This window comes from Protopterus annectens, chromosome 10.part0, assembly GCF_019279795.1.
Source record: "Protopterus annectens isolate FY-2018-M chromosome 10.part0, PAN1.0, whole genome shotgun sequence".
In the NCBI taxonomy this organism is placed as follows: domain Eukaryota; kingdom Metazoa; phylum Chordata; order Ceratodontiformes; family Protopteridae; genus Protopterus; species Protopterus annectens.
In genome coordinates, this window is record NC_056744.1 from 158617425 (window position 1) to 158634820 (window position 17396).

Below are 17396 nucleotides of genomic sequence, written 5' to 3' on the forward strand. Positions count from 1 at the left end.
GAGTGAGGTTATCATGATAAAAAAGACCAGACAGCTGTGGGAGTGTTTCAAGATGTTATTGAGTAATTATTAATTGATTATTAACACAATTTTATTGTTGTTGACTAGATTTATCAATGGAGTATATTATACACAATAAGATTTAGAGACAGAATTGATAGCAATCGTCCATATAAAAGTAGTTCTACAAAGAAAAGATGAGAACAAGGGGATTTTAGAGATTTACATTATTCTGTTTTATTCTTTGTTATGGCTGGTAATTTTAGGCAAATAGCAGACTACAATCCATCAATTAAAAAATTAAAATTGAAGTATTAGAAGAAGCTTGATGTATAGAATGAAGTGAAAAGCTAACAGGAATGGAACATGTATATAAGGAATTTTAGTTTGGATGAGAATAGTGTAGAAATTAGTATTAAGAAAATAATGGATAAATTATGAAATTAGCATTATGAGGTAGTTTGGGATATATTAGGAATTTCAGAATTGAACTAATAGGAAGGCGAAAACTAGGTAAAGAAGTAATGTTTAGAACTTTTCCAGAGTTCTGCATTTAACATTTTCTGTGCATAACAGTTGAAATATGAAATGATCACAAAAAGGTATTGTAATGGGAAAAAAGAAAAGAAAATAATTCTTCATATGACAGAAGGGAAGGTTTATAGATGGGGTCAAAAGGAAAAAACTGTGGATGCACCCGATTTTGGAATGGTAAATAAGATAATTTTTTCTATATAGGCATGACGCGTTCAATGAATATTTAAACAAAATCACAATGAAAACCTGATGTGCGTAATATGGAAATATGAAGCAAAACTATAAAGGATGCCCGTATTTAAAAATGGAACAGAATTAATAGCTGCCTTAGTTAAGAATCAGAAAGTATAGATAAATTCTGGTTGAATAAATTAATACATAAAGAAGTGATTAATTATAAAAGAAAGGCAGACAGAATATAAAAATATCTGAACTCCTTTTTGTATTAAGTAAAAATGAATCATTGTTTGAATAACTTTGTATGTAAATTTGTTTTTACATCTGGAAAAAGACTTTGTAGAAATATATATTGCATTACAGTTGCTTTTGTGAAAAGAGGTTTATTTAATAAGGCCTAAGTAGCTTTTATCTTAATCAAAGAGTAGATGGTGGCAATACCAAGTGCTTGAAACTATGAGCTTAATTAAGAGTCTACTTCTTTCTAAACCTGCACAGTCCTAGAGTTAGCATATTTATAGAAGCTGGGGGTATTTGGGATTCAATTAGCCGTGTGGTATTGCAGAGAGCTGCCCCCTACCAACCATTTTTATTTTGTAACAGTTGACAATGCACACTACCAACTTCTTTTTTTATTTTTATTTTGTTTCATGTTTTTGCAATCTGTTGTAATTCTGTCAATATGGAATGGATATATATGACAGTTGTATTTATTCTGTTTTAGTAAAAAACTCCATTTTTTTTTTTAATAAGAGCCATGAGATCTTTTACAGCCATATCAGATATTACTGACTCATTCAGATGGGCCCCAGGTTTAATGCCATAGCTAAAGGATGGCATCTCGGGAATGCAGCCACCTCCTCCCCTTTTGCTGGACTACAGTGTCAGCACTAGAACATTAATCCAGACATGTGGTATGGGGTAAAACTCACAGGCCTTCTGATATGGCCAGCATCAAAGGCAAATATGCTACCTGTTGAGACACTTAATGACATGATATATGTGGGCCTAGTTTTTTTCTCTTTTTCTTTTCATCTCCTAATTCTACATTCTATACAATTTTAGGATGCACCCCTCTTGCTTGACCAATTGTCTGTCTTATGGTTAGATGAGGCATCATGAAGTATGGTGTCTAAGGAAACAGAAGATTTTAAAGAGTATAAAGTTTCAAAATAAATCAACTTCAGGTGTTAAAAATCAACATCAGTAGAAAGAGAAGGTGATTTTTTATCTGTTTTTAAATGACTTTGGCAGAATGAGGTTTTGTGTTTAATTGCATTCTATATATATATATATATATATATATATATATATATATATATATATATATATGTGTGTGTGTGTGTGTGTGTGTGTCTATGGGTCTATATCAGAATACTTACCTTTTGTATGTACCCCCACGTGGGTGGCTGCACCCCCACACCCCCTGCAAAATATATATACCAACTCCAAGATTGCACTACAAAGAGGAAAAGGGTAAATTTCCCAGTCCTCGCTGTACCACGATCTCTATTCAAAAGCTTTGAGTCTTCAAAAACAAGATCATATGGCTTTAACTATATGGAGTTTGAGTTTCTGAAAACACAATCAACTGATAGGGACCCATAACAATATACTTCAAATAAATCATGCATAGAGCTGGTTTGATGCTCTTCTACAGTCTCAGAAATAAACTCTAGCATCATTGCCACATTTATTAAGCCTTTATGATGCATGGTTTTGTTTATACAGCTTAAGAAGCTGTATAAGCAAAATCATTCTACAGAGACTTAGTTTCACAGGTAGTTACTATGCATGTGGTCTAGGAGACCATTAAGGAGCTTAGTCTAATTTCCTAACTGCCCCAAAGCACTTTCTGGTTAAAGTAATTTCCTCAAGGTCACAAAACAGAAACATGAAGGCTGAAGGAATCAAACCCTGTACTACAGGAAACTAGCAGCAGCTCATCACCTTAATCATCTGTGATAACTGCCAGTCTAATTAAGGATGTGATTCATTCAGATATATTGCACTTCTGTGAATGAGGATTGGACCCTGTACCTTGTGTTTGTGACAAAGATACCTCATTATGCTGCGTCTCCCTTAATAAACCAACAATGATTGGCTGAACTCAAAATGTGCTGGAGTTTTTTTTCTGTGAAAGTTTATAATATATGTATATGCAGCATTCAGACAAGTAGCTATTATCCTAGCATTACACTTGATATATGATAAAGACAGTTTGTTTGCATAAAATGAGCAATCAGTATTTAATAACTCACAACAAATTTTCCTTATGGTGTACAGTGCAATATTTTGTCAACCCACTTGTTTTTGGATATCTAAGACTGTGACTCAAAAAAGTTTTCTGCAGCATGGATTATTAGAGGTGGAATTCTCATTTGTTTTTTTTTTTTTTTTTTTTTTTTGAAAATAACTACAAAGGTGAGGTTTGTGGTATCCAAAAGGCAGTAAAATTGAACTCATTCCATATCTTAGCTGGATATGATGGAATGTTTCTCATATTCTGCAAAACCAACTGGGAACAGAGTAGTGGTTTAAGGACAGGCTGGCAGCAGTAAATACAGTCCCCACTAAACAACGTGTGCAGTTCTACAGAAGGTTTCAGTAAATTTGCACATTTCATTTCCTACATTACATATGGTTTCCGTTTTCACTTTTCATTATTTTCTGTCAAAAGAATCTATCTGTGAAAGTAAGCATTGATATAGTTTAATGAGCGGTGCTATAATGACTTTCTTACTTTTAAAAATATAACAGCATAGAGGAAGGACATATTATCACAGTATTCACAACTCACCCAATCTAATAGCATCAAGCAGAACTGCCAAAATCACTTATGTTCTAAAATGTTTAATAATAAACACAATGCAAGGCATCTTCAGGTAAAGGACAAACAACTGAGGTCATCTTAAGAATAGGTAAACCACCAAGGGACATATTATATATATCCCTTCATTCTTAGCTGCTCTGACTTTAGGTGCACATTTATCTGGGTCTGTGTGCACATATGGATGCTATCCTTCTGCTTCACCTTTCCTATATGTGTTTGAATGGGAATATATGCAGTTCTACAGTGGCACAACGGATAGTATTGTCATCTGACAGCAAGGGGTTCTCTGGTTTGATACTTGGTTGGGGTACATGTTTTGCGGACAATACATGTCCTCTCTTTGTTTGCTTGGGTTTCCTCCATGTACTCTGGTTTCCTCCCACATTCCAAAGACATGTAGTAGGTGGACTGGACACTCTAAATTGCCCATAGGTGTGTGTGTGTTTGTGTGTGTGTGTGTGTGTGTGTGTGTGTGTGTGTGTGTGTGTGTGTGTGTGTGTGTGTGTGTGTGTGTGTGTGTGTGCACGTGCAAGTTTGTGGTGGGGAAGAACTACCATGGCAGGGCTAGCCACCCATCGGTGTAAACCTTGGCTCTAGATGATTGTCACTCTTGAAGTGACACCCCGACCACATGTGCAAAAATGGGAAAAGGGGTTGTGGATGGCTGGATGTGTAGACAGTTAACATACACTTGTTTGTGTGGACACAGGTATGCCAGTGTAAAAGGGAATGCAACAGCATCTCGCTAAGTTAGTTGTTCACCAAAGAAATGCCACTATTATAACATCCCAATACACATGGAAACATTCATGAGGAAATATGAAACAGCTGAAATGTATAACCTACTGTATGAAATAGCAAATATTACTGCAGGAAAATAGAATAATTGAATGGATTTCTGTATTATTGATAAAAACAAGCATTGTATTAGCTTTTTTTACTGATGAAGAGGGCCACATTAAGTTCATACATACATCCTACACAGATGCTGTTCTGAAGTCTGACTAATTGCTGTACTTCTCCTACATAAAAGAGGGAAAAATTTGGAGGTACTCTTATATGAACAGGATATCATGATGCTGATATCCTGTTTAAAAAGTACCTTGAAAAATGACAGTTGTAACTATTTCATTCATGATTGATGTAAAAAAGTGTTTGTTTTCGGAGACTCATTTTCTCAGGTACCATATATCTTTAAGTACAAGGCTTGATTTACAGCAGAGTCTTAAAATTTATAAAGAGTAAAAACTACTCACACCAAACTTTCTTCTGTATGCTTCGACTAGCTGTGGAAGGACATATCATTAGCAAAAAAAAAAAAAAAAAAAACTACCCTTAAGTAAGTGTGACATTAAAAATATAAACAATTTTCATATCCAGCTAATTAAAATAATTTATAAGTTAAAATGTAACTAAACATCTCCCAGAAAACAAAGCAACCTCAACCAGAATATAACTAATTCCTGCAACAATGGGTCTTAGATCTCAAAAACATGACACTAGTTTGGGGTCACTAGACAAGACGTTCAAAGAAAACATGAGACATATTTATTTGCAGGAATGGGAACTCGTTTGAAATGTTTTATCTGAATGAATTCCACAAACATACCTGGTATAGACACCATTTTTCCTGCAGAAGGAATTCTTAACTGAAAGGCGACGATTGTTGAGTTCTAGGGCTGGGAATCTCCCTTCATCCAAACTCATCATCTCCCCGTGACATAAAGCATTTGACTTTGAGTTATTCCCTTCAGCAGTGAAAAAAAAAGAAAATGTCAAATAAGATTTTGTTGACCTCTTTCCACGTAGATTGATCTTACAATATGTGAGTTACGTTTGCTAAGGCCTTATTTACAGATCATGTAGGCATGTCAGATTTGAATAACAAAGTCTGAAAAAGTAGGCTTTATCCTACAGATTACTAGAATTGGGTAACCGCTCTGCAGCTTTGCTTAACAACCTGCCAAAATACGCAAACCCAGATGTCCAAACTTTCACTTCTGTTATTTAATACACAAGCACACAGACCTTCAGTCAAATTAATAATTGTAACCACTAGTCTATCTTACTGACAACTGAAAATGAAAATTACTTACCCATAGTAATATTCCCTTTTGTATCTTCAAACACCTGCAGGTAGGTCGCCTTTTCCATCCTCCACAGTCAGGATGACCTACTGCAGAAGTCCTTCTTCCTATCAGAAGCTGATAACCATGCTCACGAGTTGTCTTCTATTTCTAGTCTCAGACTTGAGCACAGTGTTTTAATTACGCTTTTTTTTAAAAAAGTAAGTCTGAAGTGGTGCTTTCACAAACTCTGGCATTCTGTTTATGCTGCCAAACAGAATACCATACTTTGTACAGTGTTTTCTGCACTACCGGACAATTATTCTGATTTCTGGGTAGTCCGGAAAAAAAAAAAACAGGTGCAAACCTAGGCAGTGATCCAGTCAGTGACCATCCTTTATCGCCAGATGTTATGGATGTACCAAACTGTGACTGCATTACCAATCTTTTGTATCAGCTGCTACATCACCTACTAACAGTGACTATAAAAATATTACAATCTGGAGAGCATATTAAGATGCAAAGTAAGAAGAAAGAACTATGTGCCCACTACGCTACAGATAAGAGTCTACTGCTAATATACATACATGTGCTGTGCATTATTTAAATGTGACATATTACCATACAATCTTTTGCATGACTAAAGATTTGTATACAGTAAATTTGTACTGTATGAAAGTATAGTCATTAGAATCTATAATTTGTATGTTAAGTCTCTGGCTTAAGGGGAGGGGTGTAACATTGGGTGATGCATAGTTCTTCCCCTTTAGGAAGTTGCTGCCATGCCGGTAAGTCTTGTGTGTCTGTATTTTGTCTTCAATTCTGAAGTCTAGGATAACACAGAAGAAACTGAACTCCACACCTTGATTGTGTGATTTGAGACTAAATTGTTCATAAATTGAATGCCATAGATTGAGCAGATTAAACAAGACTCTAGTCAGGAAAGTGATTATTTTAGAACGAGTCATATGGTTTGCAGTAGCCCTAAGACTTTGAATCCAGACTGCAAAAAAGCATGTGGAAGTGGTAAATAGATAAGGAACCAAGCCTGCTTTCATACAAAATGCACTTAATAATAAAGAATGTTAAGAAAAAAAAAGCGTGCTGTAGTAACTGAAAATAGAGACTGGAAATATTTTTAAATGTCAGGTCATTAACATTCTACTGTGTATACCACAAATTCCTGCAGGAAAATATCCTGGGCAATGAAAAAATGCTGCAGCAATTAATGAAAGCAAATCAAACATGAGCACGGCAAACCATTTTATTGTGGTCTAGTCTCTATTTTGAGAGCATTACTGTGCCTTTCTGTTAAGGGGTTGCATGCTTCATAATTTGCTAGCATGAAGGTTGTATAAGTCTGGTTTTAAAAAGTTGTTTACGCAGTTTCAAATACAGCTGGCATTGTACTTCATGCAAATGAAAGTAACGGCATTCATTTAACTGCCAGCTTGGCCCTGGTTCCAGGATTGCCTTATTTTTGGCAATGTTTACTAAAATTACATAGAATGGGTCCTGAAATTTGAAACATTCTTATCGTAGTTTATAATTTACTCTTTCTACAAATGTACTTAAAAATAAATAAATATATCCATATGTACATATGTGTGTGCATACAAATAGCTTCATGTACAAAATGATGTGGGTCTGAAACCAATGTTGACTGAATTTCCAGTTTTTCAGCCAGCTGTCTGCCAGTTGCACCATGCCTCTTTTCTTTCTCAGACGTCTCTGATATGTAAAATACATATTCACCTTCTTGTTATGTTCCTCAGACTTCTCTGATATGTAAAATACATATCAACCTTCTTGTTATGTTCCTCAGACTTCTCCGATACATAAAATACATATCCACCTTCTTGTTATGTTCCTCAGACTTCTCTGATACATAAAATACATATCCACCTTCTTGTTATGTTCCTCAGATTTCTCTGATACGTAAAATACATATCCACCTTCTTGTTATGTTCCTCAGACTTCTCTGATATGTAAAATACATATCTACCTTCTTGTTATGTTCCTCAGACTTCTCTGATACGTAAAATACATATCCACCTTCTTGTTATGTTCCTCAGACTTCTCTGATACGTAAAATACATATCCACCTTCTTGTTATGTTCCTCAGACTTCTCTGATACGTAAAATACATATCCACCTTCTTGTTATGTTTCTCAGACTTCTCTAATATGTAAAATACATATCCACCTTCTTGTTATGTTTCTCAGACTTCTCTGATATGTAAAATACATATCCACCTTCTTGTTGTTTCTCAGACTTCTTTGATATGTAAAATACATATCTACCTTCTTGTTATGTTCCTCAGACTTCTCTGATATGTAAAATATATATCCACCTTTTGTTATGTTTCTCAGACTTCTCTGATATGTAAAATACATATCCATCTTCTTGTTGTTTCTCAGACTTCTCTGATATGTAAAATACATATCCACCTTTTTGTTATGTTTCTCAGACTTATCTGATACGTAAAATACATATCCACCTTCTTGTTATGTTTCTCAGACTTCTCTGATATGTAAAATACATATCCACCTTCTTGTTGTTTCTCAGACTTCTTTGATATGTAAAATACATATCTACCTTCTTGTTATGTTCATCAGACTTCTCTGATATGTAAAATACATATCTACCTTCTTGTTATGTTCCTCAGACTTCTCTGATATGTAAAATATATATCCACCTTCTTGTTATGTTTCTCAGACTTCTCTGATATGTAAAATACATATCCATCTTCTTGTTATGTTTCTCAGACTTCTCTGATATGTAAAATACATATCCACCTTTTTGTTATGTTTCTCAGACTTCTCTGATACGTAAAATACATATCCACCTTCTTGTTATGTTTCTCAGACTTCTCTGATATGTAAAATACATATCCACCTTCTTGTTGTTTCTCAGACTTCTTTAATATGTAAAATACATATCTACCTTCTTGTTGTGTTCCTCAGACTTCTCTGATATGTAAAATATATATCCACCTTCTTGTTATGTTTCTCAGACTTCTCTGATATGTAAAATACATATCCATCTTCTTGTTATGTTTCTCAGGCTTCTCTGATATGTAAAATACATATCCAGCTTTTTGTTATGTTTCTCAGACTTCTCTGATACGTAAAATACATATCCACCTTCTTGTTATGTTTCACAGACTTCTCTGATATGTAAAATACATATCCATCTTCTTATGTTTCTCAGACTTCTCTGATATGTAAAATACATATCCATCTTCTTATGTTTCTCAGACTTCTCTGATATGTAAAATACATATCCACCTTCTTGTTATGTTCCTCAGACTTCTCTGATATGTAAAATACATATCCACCTTCTTGTTATGTTCCTCAGACTTCTCTGATATGTAAAATACATATCCACCTTCTTGTTATGTTTACTCATTTGCTGCTGCTATCAGCAGTTGGTTTCAAGGTTCAATCAGAAATTACAACTACAGCTGAAAATTGTTGTTTTCAGGTGCTTCTTATGCAGACTGGAGAAAGTAAAACAGAAATGTAGGAAATAGAGAATGAGTTCCTTCTGACTGAAATTAGATTTTTTGGGCAAGTAAGAACATTTCATTGGATGTTACAAAAAGACAAGGGCTGATGCTCAGCAAGCTTTCCCTTACACGAAGGTGAATTCATCCTAACCCACTGTTAACTATAATAAGTATCAGTGGTGCATAGATTACAATCCCATGCAGGGTAAGCTCCACTGCTCCCAGCACAAAAACACCAGTGTCCAAATGTCTCCCAAATAGACAGTTGGATGATGTTGTAGTTATTTATTTGTTTGTTTGTTTATTTATTTGCTTTCATTGCCTCCAGAAATTTCTTTACACTTATCAGCCTAGACCCACTGAAAATTATCAAAAAGTAAACATATACTGCATTCACACAAGACCAATAAATGCTAAGGGCAGTAAATTAAACATACATACCCTGTATTCTGTCATTGCCCTTTGATGCACAGTCATTGCAATGGGCCATTGTGTTCAGATCCATCCATCCATCACCCCTTTTTCACATTTTTCCACAACGGGTTGGGGCGTCACTTCAACAGTGACAGTCATCCAGAGCCAAGGTTTACACTGCAAGGGGCTAACCCCGATGTGGTAGTTCTTCTACACCACACAGTCGCACTCACCCCTATGGCCAATTTAGTGTCCAATCCACCTACTGCATGTCTTTGAAATGTGGGAGGAAACCCACGTGAACACAGGGAGGACGTGCAGGCTCCACACAGAAGACACCCCAGCCAAAAATCGAACAGGGAACCTCTTGCAACATATCCACTGTGTTACTGTGCAGATATTTAATGAATATGAGCAGAACGATAAATACAAAAATGAACACAATAGAATACTAAGCAAAAAATGAAAGTCTAGAAAGAGGATAAACATATGTAAATGCACAGACCTTTAAGTGAAGCATTTTGTTCTATATATCTAAAACATTATCCTTATTTTATCAGCATTCCTACTCAAAAAAATAGCAGCTGTTTATCCTTTTAACTTGAACTGAGTACATGTAATTCAACAGATAAACAGCATGCAAATATATGGACACCATTTCTCACCTACTGCATCATTTTAGTATACTTGTATGGATTTTGAAACCTTTACATCACGTGCTTAGCCTTCAACATCAGTTCTTGTTATTTATAATAAAATAATCAACTAGAATAGCATACAACTGCTATATTAAGTTTAATTTGGCAATTAGTTGAAGTAAGTTAGTTCAATAAATGTGCTACATATATTTTATATGTTTCTCTCTTCAGCTATCTCAGTTATCTTTTTATGTTTTTCCACTTACTCAGTTAACAAATCCTTCCCAGTATCTCATCTACCCACTGCTTCCTTCCTCTCCTGCTACCTACATGAATAGCTAGATATAAATCTCTGCAAAGTGGTTTCTACAGGAAAGAACAAGACCAGCTGCAGTTATGAAATAGAGATCTGAGACAATAGTGGAAAGCTAGTCATTCATTCTGATTGGTGAGAGGTGTCCTCCCTGCCTGATGTACAATATGTAATCAATGGCCAATACCAATCTAATCCCCATGTACACACTACAGAGGATTTCAGCATGCCATCAGACCCTTGGTTGTTGCTAAGGTTAGTATTAATATGTACAAACGTACCACAGCACCACATCTTCATGGGATGAAATCAAGGTTCTTCACTTAAGCACTCATCTCATCATTAGAAGGCACTTTTAATGATTCAAAGCTCTTCTCTTACTGTAAACATTTTTTATTTTAGTTCGTGTCAACACTGATGAAAGGATAGAGAGCAACTGCCTTTCATTTCTTGACAAGAACATATCAGGACAAAAGAGGAAGTATCCCACAGGGTAAAAATATGAAACCAGTCCATAGAGCAGACAATGTTTTTTAAGGACTTTTTTCCTCCCCACTGTTGATGTTAGGTCTGGGCTTGTCATTTTTTTCCATTGGGATCATTTTGTACACACTTTGAAATGTGCCAGCAACATACAAATTCTACCTTCCAACAGGTATAATAAATGTTTACTGTGTTTGCATCCACAGCACGGCACATTTAATTGCTTAGTCCACATCTATTTCCATGACACTGCTAAGCACTAGCAAAGAAATAAAAATGAGTCCATATGATCCATCCTCTTTTGGCTCTTCTCTTTCTTTATCAAAACAAGGTGCCCATTAGTCAAAGTCAGAAAAAAAGTCTTTTTAGCAAGAATTCTGTAATAAAAAAAATCTCATACTTTATTGAGGGATAAGTCTGAGGGCTGTTGTAAACCTTCCATTCCACAAAGTCTTCCATGATACCAGTCTTCCTCTGTCACTGAGGGCCTGAGGTCTTATTAGTTATCATTTTCTAAATTTGGAGTTAGGAGTTAGTGGAGCAGATCTCCGCCAACTAGTTAAGCTCTCCTCTGTTAACTACTGGAAGGTTCTTTGCTTGGGACTCCCATGGGACTGATGCACTCTACTTCTCCTGTGCCTATAAATGTATCTCCCTTTACTGCTCTGTCTTCACTAGGTTTTCTAACAAATACTTATGACTAGGAAGTAGATGCTATAAACCTTGTATCATCCCAGGACTTCTTTCAGGACCACAACTCATACCTAATGTTCTAGAGTACTAGGAGTGTACTGCTGTCTTTTCTGCAACTGTGTCTTATTTCTCACCAGCTTAACTGGATCTAGTATCCGCTTTCCTGTCTCTCATGCAGAGACTTGTTTTCAGGTATCTGTTCCTTCTGAGCTCATTTGCTGCCCCCTGTATAAATGAGGCATGAGACAATCCACCTAGTGTCACTTTGTGCTATAAGTGGCTAGTCTTTCTCATGCATATACACCAAGTTTTAACCTCAATGGCAGTGAGTAGGTAGACACTGGTCAGAACAATGTCAGCCCTTCTACTTCATGACAGTGATATTGTCAGACATTGGGGAAGCTAACACTTGCTTTACTAAAATTTGTCATTCCTCTGTAAGAGCTTTTTGACCTCTTGTTAGGTTTCTAGCCATACCACACTTCACATCAACAGACACACTGTTCAAAAAACATGATCCCAGAAGTCCCACTATATCAATGTTCTTAATATGATAGCAAAGTCACTTTCCATTAACGTTTTCCCGCATTCTCTTTCCATGGGAATCCTGTCAGTTCAGTCAGACAACATGACTGGAATCTGATATTCCAACAAACAAGGTGGGACCTATTCTTATTTTTTGTGTCAGGAGGCCAAGATGGTGAATGTACAGTATAAATATGCTACTTCTTAATGATGACTCACATGTCAGGGGAAGCAAGCTGTCTTGTGGAGTGACTGAGCCAATTAGTGCCGTTTGATGCTCCATGAGCAGATGCTCAGTACACTCGTTGTCAGGAGGATATTACCTATATAGGTAAACCACAATGCACATATACCACTCGGCTGACTAAGGTTTCTTTGAAATCCCCATCAAAGACGTTCTTAAGTGGTCTTCTTGTTAAAGGTACATAAAAAACAGTTTGGCATAAATCTTCTGCCATCAGGCCATTCAGTATGCTGAGGAGGAAGCAGGCCAGTACAAATGGGGCAGAAATTATCAGTCATGCCCTACCACCTTCAGACAGAAAAGAATGCTTTCTCCAGGCAAGTTGTAGCATGCTTCAATTAATGGCAGTGTTGTCAATGACAGTTAAACCAACTTTGATAAGCCCAATGGCAAAAAGATTTCAAGAAAACCTTTGATAAGCAATTGTCCCTTAATTGAGTCAAAGATGTGGTATTACAATGTTTCCCACAGTGGCAGTGTTCTTGAAGGGGTCTTTGTTATTTCATCAGAGGGCTATTCAGCAAATAGCCATTCATTGGACACCTATTTAGTGAAGCTGCTATTCACTGAATGGGAAATTTTAAGTAGGGCAAACAAGCAGTTGGCCAAATGAGTGACTGCAAAAAAAAAAAAAATTAAACCTGCCAAGGTGGGGGGCTACACCCTCCACACTCCCTAATGTGAGGGGCTGTACCCCTCATCCCCCTAACTAAATATACCAACTCCATGATCCCACTACAGTGGGAAAAAGGACAAATTCCAGACAGTGGCCAATTGCTGGTTCGCCTTAGTTAAAATTCACCGTTAGATGAAGAGCTGCTTTGCTAAACAGGTCCTTGATGAATGGTTATTTGCTTGTTGCATGTGTAGTACTTTTGTCACCATCAACAAGATGGCCACACTTACAAAGACAGAGAGGACCTGATAGCAGAAGAGCTTTGAATTCAGCTAGCACTCCCTTTAGTGTTGGGAATGAATGCAGAGTGATACTATATCAAATTTATACTACACGGCAGATAATGGGTATACAAAAAAATGCCACTCAAACAGAAATGCTTCACTTTACAGGTAGACAATATTCCTGTTATGGCTTGCTGTCCTGTCTTGGATCTGTTTTCAGATATAGGCCAGTACTGCCACATGAAGAAATATAACCACTGCACAAGTCTCTTTGTAAACACACTTTGGCATTTGCTTGCTTTGACATCTAAGTGTACTAGATCATTAGTTGTCCACACAACATGCTCATCATGGAAGAATGGATGTGCTTTTCTGGTAAGAACTGAGCAAGAAGAATTTCAGATTCACTACCCACTGTTTAATAGGTCATATAATAGTCCACACAGATTCTTACTGAAAAACATACTACAAATTTCACCTTTCCTTTATGATTAATAAAATATTGTCACACAAAATAAAGATAAAAAAGGTTTAAAACTGTCTGACATATGTAGTAAAACATTGAAAAGTAAGACTACCAACAAGTATTTTGCAGAACAAGCTACAAGACTGGAAGCTCACCTGAGTCAGCCTTTTTGGCATACTTTTTGCTCTGTCCTCGGATTATGAGGATAAACACCAGCAGAAGGATGAAAATTAGTCCAATTAGAGCAACAACGACCAAGAACCACCACTCTTCATAAAATGGAGCTGCTTTCTGGGCTGTAAGAAAAGCAACAACAAGAATAAATGGGTGAGATATCCCTGATGAGTTTTGAACTCATTTGGCAACAGGAACTCCAGAACCTTTTTAGCTGATGCAATTTAATCTCAGAGAAGTAAAGGCCTTGAGGCTAACCTCTGCAGACAAAAATGGTTCTGGTTGACATTCTTTCACTGTCAAACTTGTATCAGTTGAGGTACTTACTCACTTAAGCAGAGAATGATAACAACAGTGGACTACAATCTGCACTGGATGGAACTAAGTTGCCATCTTATTAGCTGAATGCCCCAATCCAGAATTACTAACTATTGAAGCACCTTTGTGTGCATGTTGCAGAAAAAGCTTCCCTTTTTCTTGCGAATTTTGTCACTTCTGTTTTTCATTGCTCATTGTGTGGTCAACATATACTATGACATTGTTTTTTGTTATATTAAATTTCCTGTTTATTTGTTGTTAAATTATTTGCCCCTTATTTTCACTGGAATTATACAAAAATGACCAAAACCTAAAATTAGAAGCCTTTGGATTCCTTTTTAATGAAATATAAAAAATATGTACCTTTGTTGAAGGTTGTGCGTCAGGGCTGGTCAGGGCTGGTAACTCAGCACATAAAAATCAACTACCAATCATTAGCGGACCGGAGTTCCGCTGTGGCGGCCCCTAACTGGGAAAAGCCGAAAGACAACATAAAAAATATGTTTTGCATTAAACATTTTTATTTCAAAGATACATTCACACAATTAAAACATTTACTCCCACAAGATGCCCCAGACCTCTTTGATGTAAAGGCTTTAACTTACCACATCTATGGACCCAATTCTATAGGCAGAGTTCTACTTTATTTGTTTCTTGCATTCATAAAGCTCTCCCAAGAACACATATGACCTTCTGTGTCTGTCCCTTCACATCTACCACAATACTCTTTCAGGCTTGTCCTATACCTTGATATCCCAAAATTATGAGACATGCTACTCTACTGGAGTCTATGATTTTCTATTTGAAGCTGCCCTTGTCAATCATACATCCGTTGCTATGCTCCTATATGGTACGGTATTTAAATCCTTCACTTTCTGGTTATGAATGGCAGGGTTGTGAGGTAGCCATCATTGTTATTTATACTACTAGGCTACTGGTTCAGCTGTCATCTGGTAAACCTTCTCTGTTTGTCTACATTGTCTGACTAGATTTGTATTCGTTTTTATAAGGGTGTCCAGTTTCTTCCCATACAACAAAGATGAGCTGAAAGGCTGATTGTGATGCTATCCACTCCCTAGCTATGTGTGGCATGCAAGTGTGCCTAGTGATAGACTGGACTGTCATCTGGAAATGGTTCCTCTTGCACCTATTTCTTGCTGGAACAGGGTCCAGTCTACATGATCTTGAAATGGATGAAAGTAGATAACAAAAAAGATAGATGGATGGATGGATGGATTATTTTCTGATATAATTTCTGACTTCATATATACCACTGTTTTTGCTGCAATTATTAAACTATCCCTATTTTATGCTGTTACAGAGATGTGTTCTTTAGTAATGGGCTTGATACTTAATATGTGGTCCCAGCAGTGACCCACAAAGTGGTATCACTTCCTCATTTTGTCTGCTGGTAATGCAGGTGTTGGCATATTTTTTTTTTTATCAGATTGGTCCCACTAGGCTAGTAGCCTCTTTTAGGGGAGACCTGAGGTGGTATTTATACAACGAGGGGGAAATCTGGCTAGGGCATTGGGGAACTTCCCCTACTTTTTTCATGTACGGGACTTTTCTCTCTGGCTCTTCCTGTCTTCCAGTCCGGGCACATAGGCAGCTCAGAGAAGCAGAAAGTCGGTCTGAGCGAACATGGAGGTTGGCGAAGATAATGGCAATGGTTCTTGTGATTATGGAGCTGTTATTCAGAGAGTGGATGGTTTGAATTTATCAGAGAAAGAAACAGAGGTGAAGGAGAGGTCGAGAGGAGAATATGCTGTAATAGAGATGGTGGAAAAAGCAGTCAAGCCTTTTCAAAGGCAGGTTAGGGTGTTGGATGCAGCAAATATGGAGACTCTGAAGATTTGTTTCAGTGGAACTTATTTGAGTCAGATACTAAAACATAAGTTTGTGTTGCTACAACCCTCCAGTCGGGAGGGTTGCAGGATGATATATTGTTGGACATGGTGGATGAAAGAAAGCCGGAAAATGGCAAGGACATATTGTGGGGAGAAATGATGGACAGGATACAGAAGGAAGAAGTGCAGCAGAGTAAAGATATGCAGGTGGGAAAACACTCGTTTGCAGATAGGTTGAAAGAAGAGCTGTATAGTAAGAGAGGAGAAAGAAATAAGGTTAAAGAAAAAGAGACTGTTTGAAGTTCAGATCAAAAAGAAGGAAGATGCAGAAATGGACAGATATAAGGTATGGGACGAAATAATTAAGATGCTAAGGATTAAACCAAATGAGGTAAGAGCATTTACTCATATTAATAAAAAGACTTTTTATGACATTATTTTTGAGACTGGGCAGATAATGGAGAAATTTATAGAGGAATATGAGAAAAAGAAAACTTCTTCATCGTGGAACTTACATATACTCAAGTGGTTTACCATTAAAATCTTGCAACACACTTGTGCGAGTGATCACTTACCTGACATTAAATGTCGTAAAATCACAATTCCAAATGGTCACATAACCAAAGGTGGTAATTTAGGAAAGTTGACAAGTCAGCAATATTGAGTTTACCGAAACTACCTGGACTTCTGCTTATGTACTACTAACATTTTGCAGGGGGGCCCCCACACCCCCTGTTACTTATATATACAGACTCTGAGATCGCACTACAGTGAGAGAAAGGGTAAATTTCCCAATACCCAATATAGTGCAATCTCCGTGCTACTGTGCATTCGTTGTTGTAGATTCAAACATTTAAAAATTGACGTTACAAAACCTTGGAAGAGTGACATTCGACCTTCCAAGTTCGCGTAACTGTCTTCTGACATTCTGATGGCAAACCTACTCAAGCCCTTCTTTAGGGAAAGTAAAAAAATAATATTCAATTTAGGACTGAAATTGAAAAAGTATTTATTAAACGTAAGTAATGATGTACTGAATTTATCCAAAGTGTATGATAATAGGGGTTTATGGACTGGGGCGTGGGATTGTAATGGGATATTGAAACTGGAAAATGACACAATTGTACATAGCCCAAGTATTATTAATGCTGACACTGATAGAGGCTTGGTTAGATATTGGGGACAGCCAAAAACATGCTTTTTTGTGTGGAAGAAATGATCATTTAATTAACAAATGTGAGAAAAGAAGATGTT

The 17396-nt window shown here is 36.6% G+C and overlaps 1 protein-coding gene across 1 annotated transcript in view; it reads right to left on the reverse strand.

Annotated features, from left to right (window-relative positions):
• SDK2 (sidekick cell adhesion molecule 2) overlaps nt 1–17396 on the reverse strand; it is a 1526639-nt gene that overhangs the window by 72508 nt on the left and 1436735 nt on the right. Inside the window, exons 41-42 of the mRNA XM_044085131.1 lie at nt 13956–14096; nt 5157–5295 (exon numbers count right to left, since the gene is read on the reverse strand). Coding sequence (XP_043941066.1) covers nt 5157–5295; nt 13956–14096 — 280 coding nt within the window. The remainder of the gene's footprint in view (nt 1–5156; nt 5296–13955; nt 14097–17396) is intronic.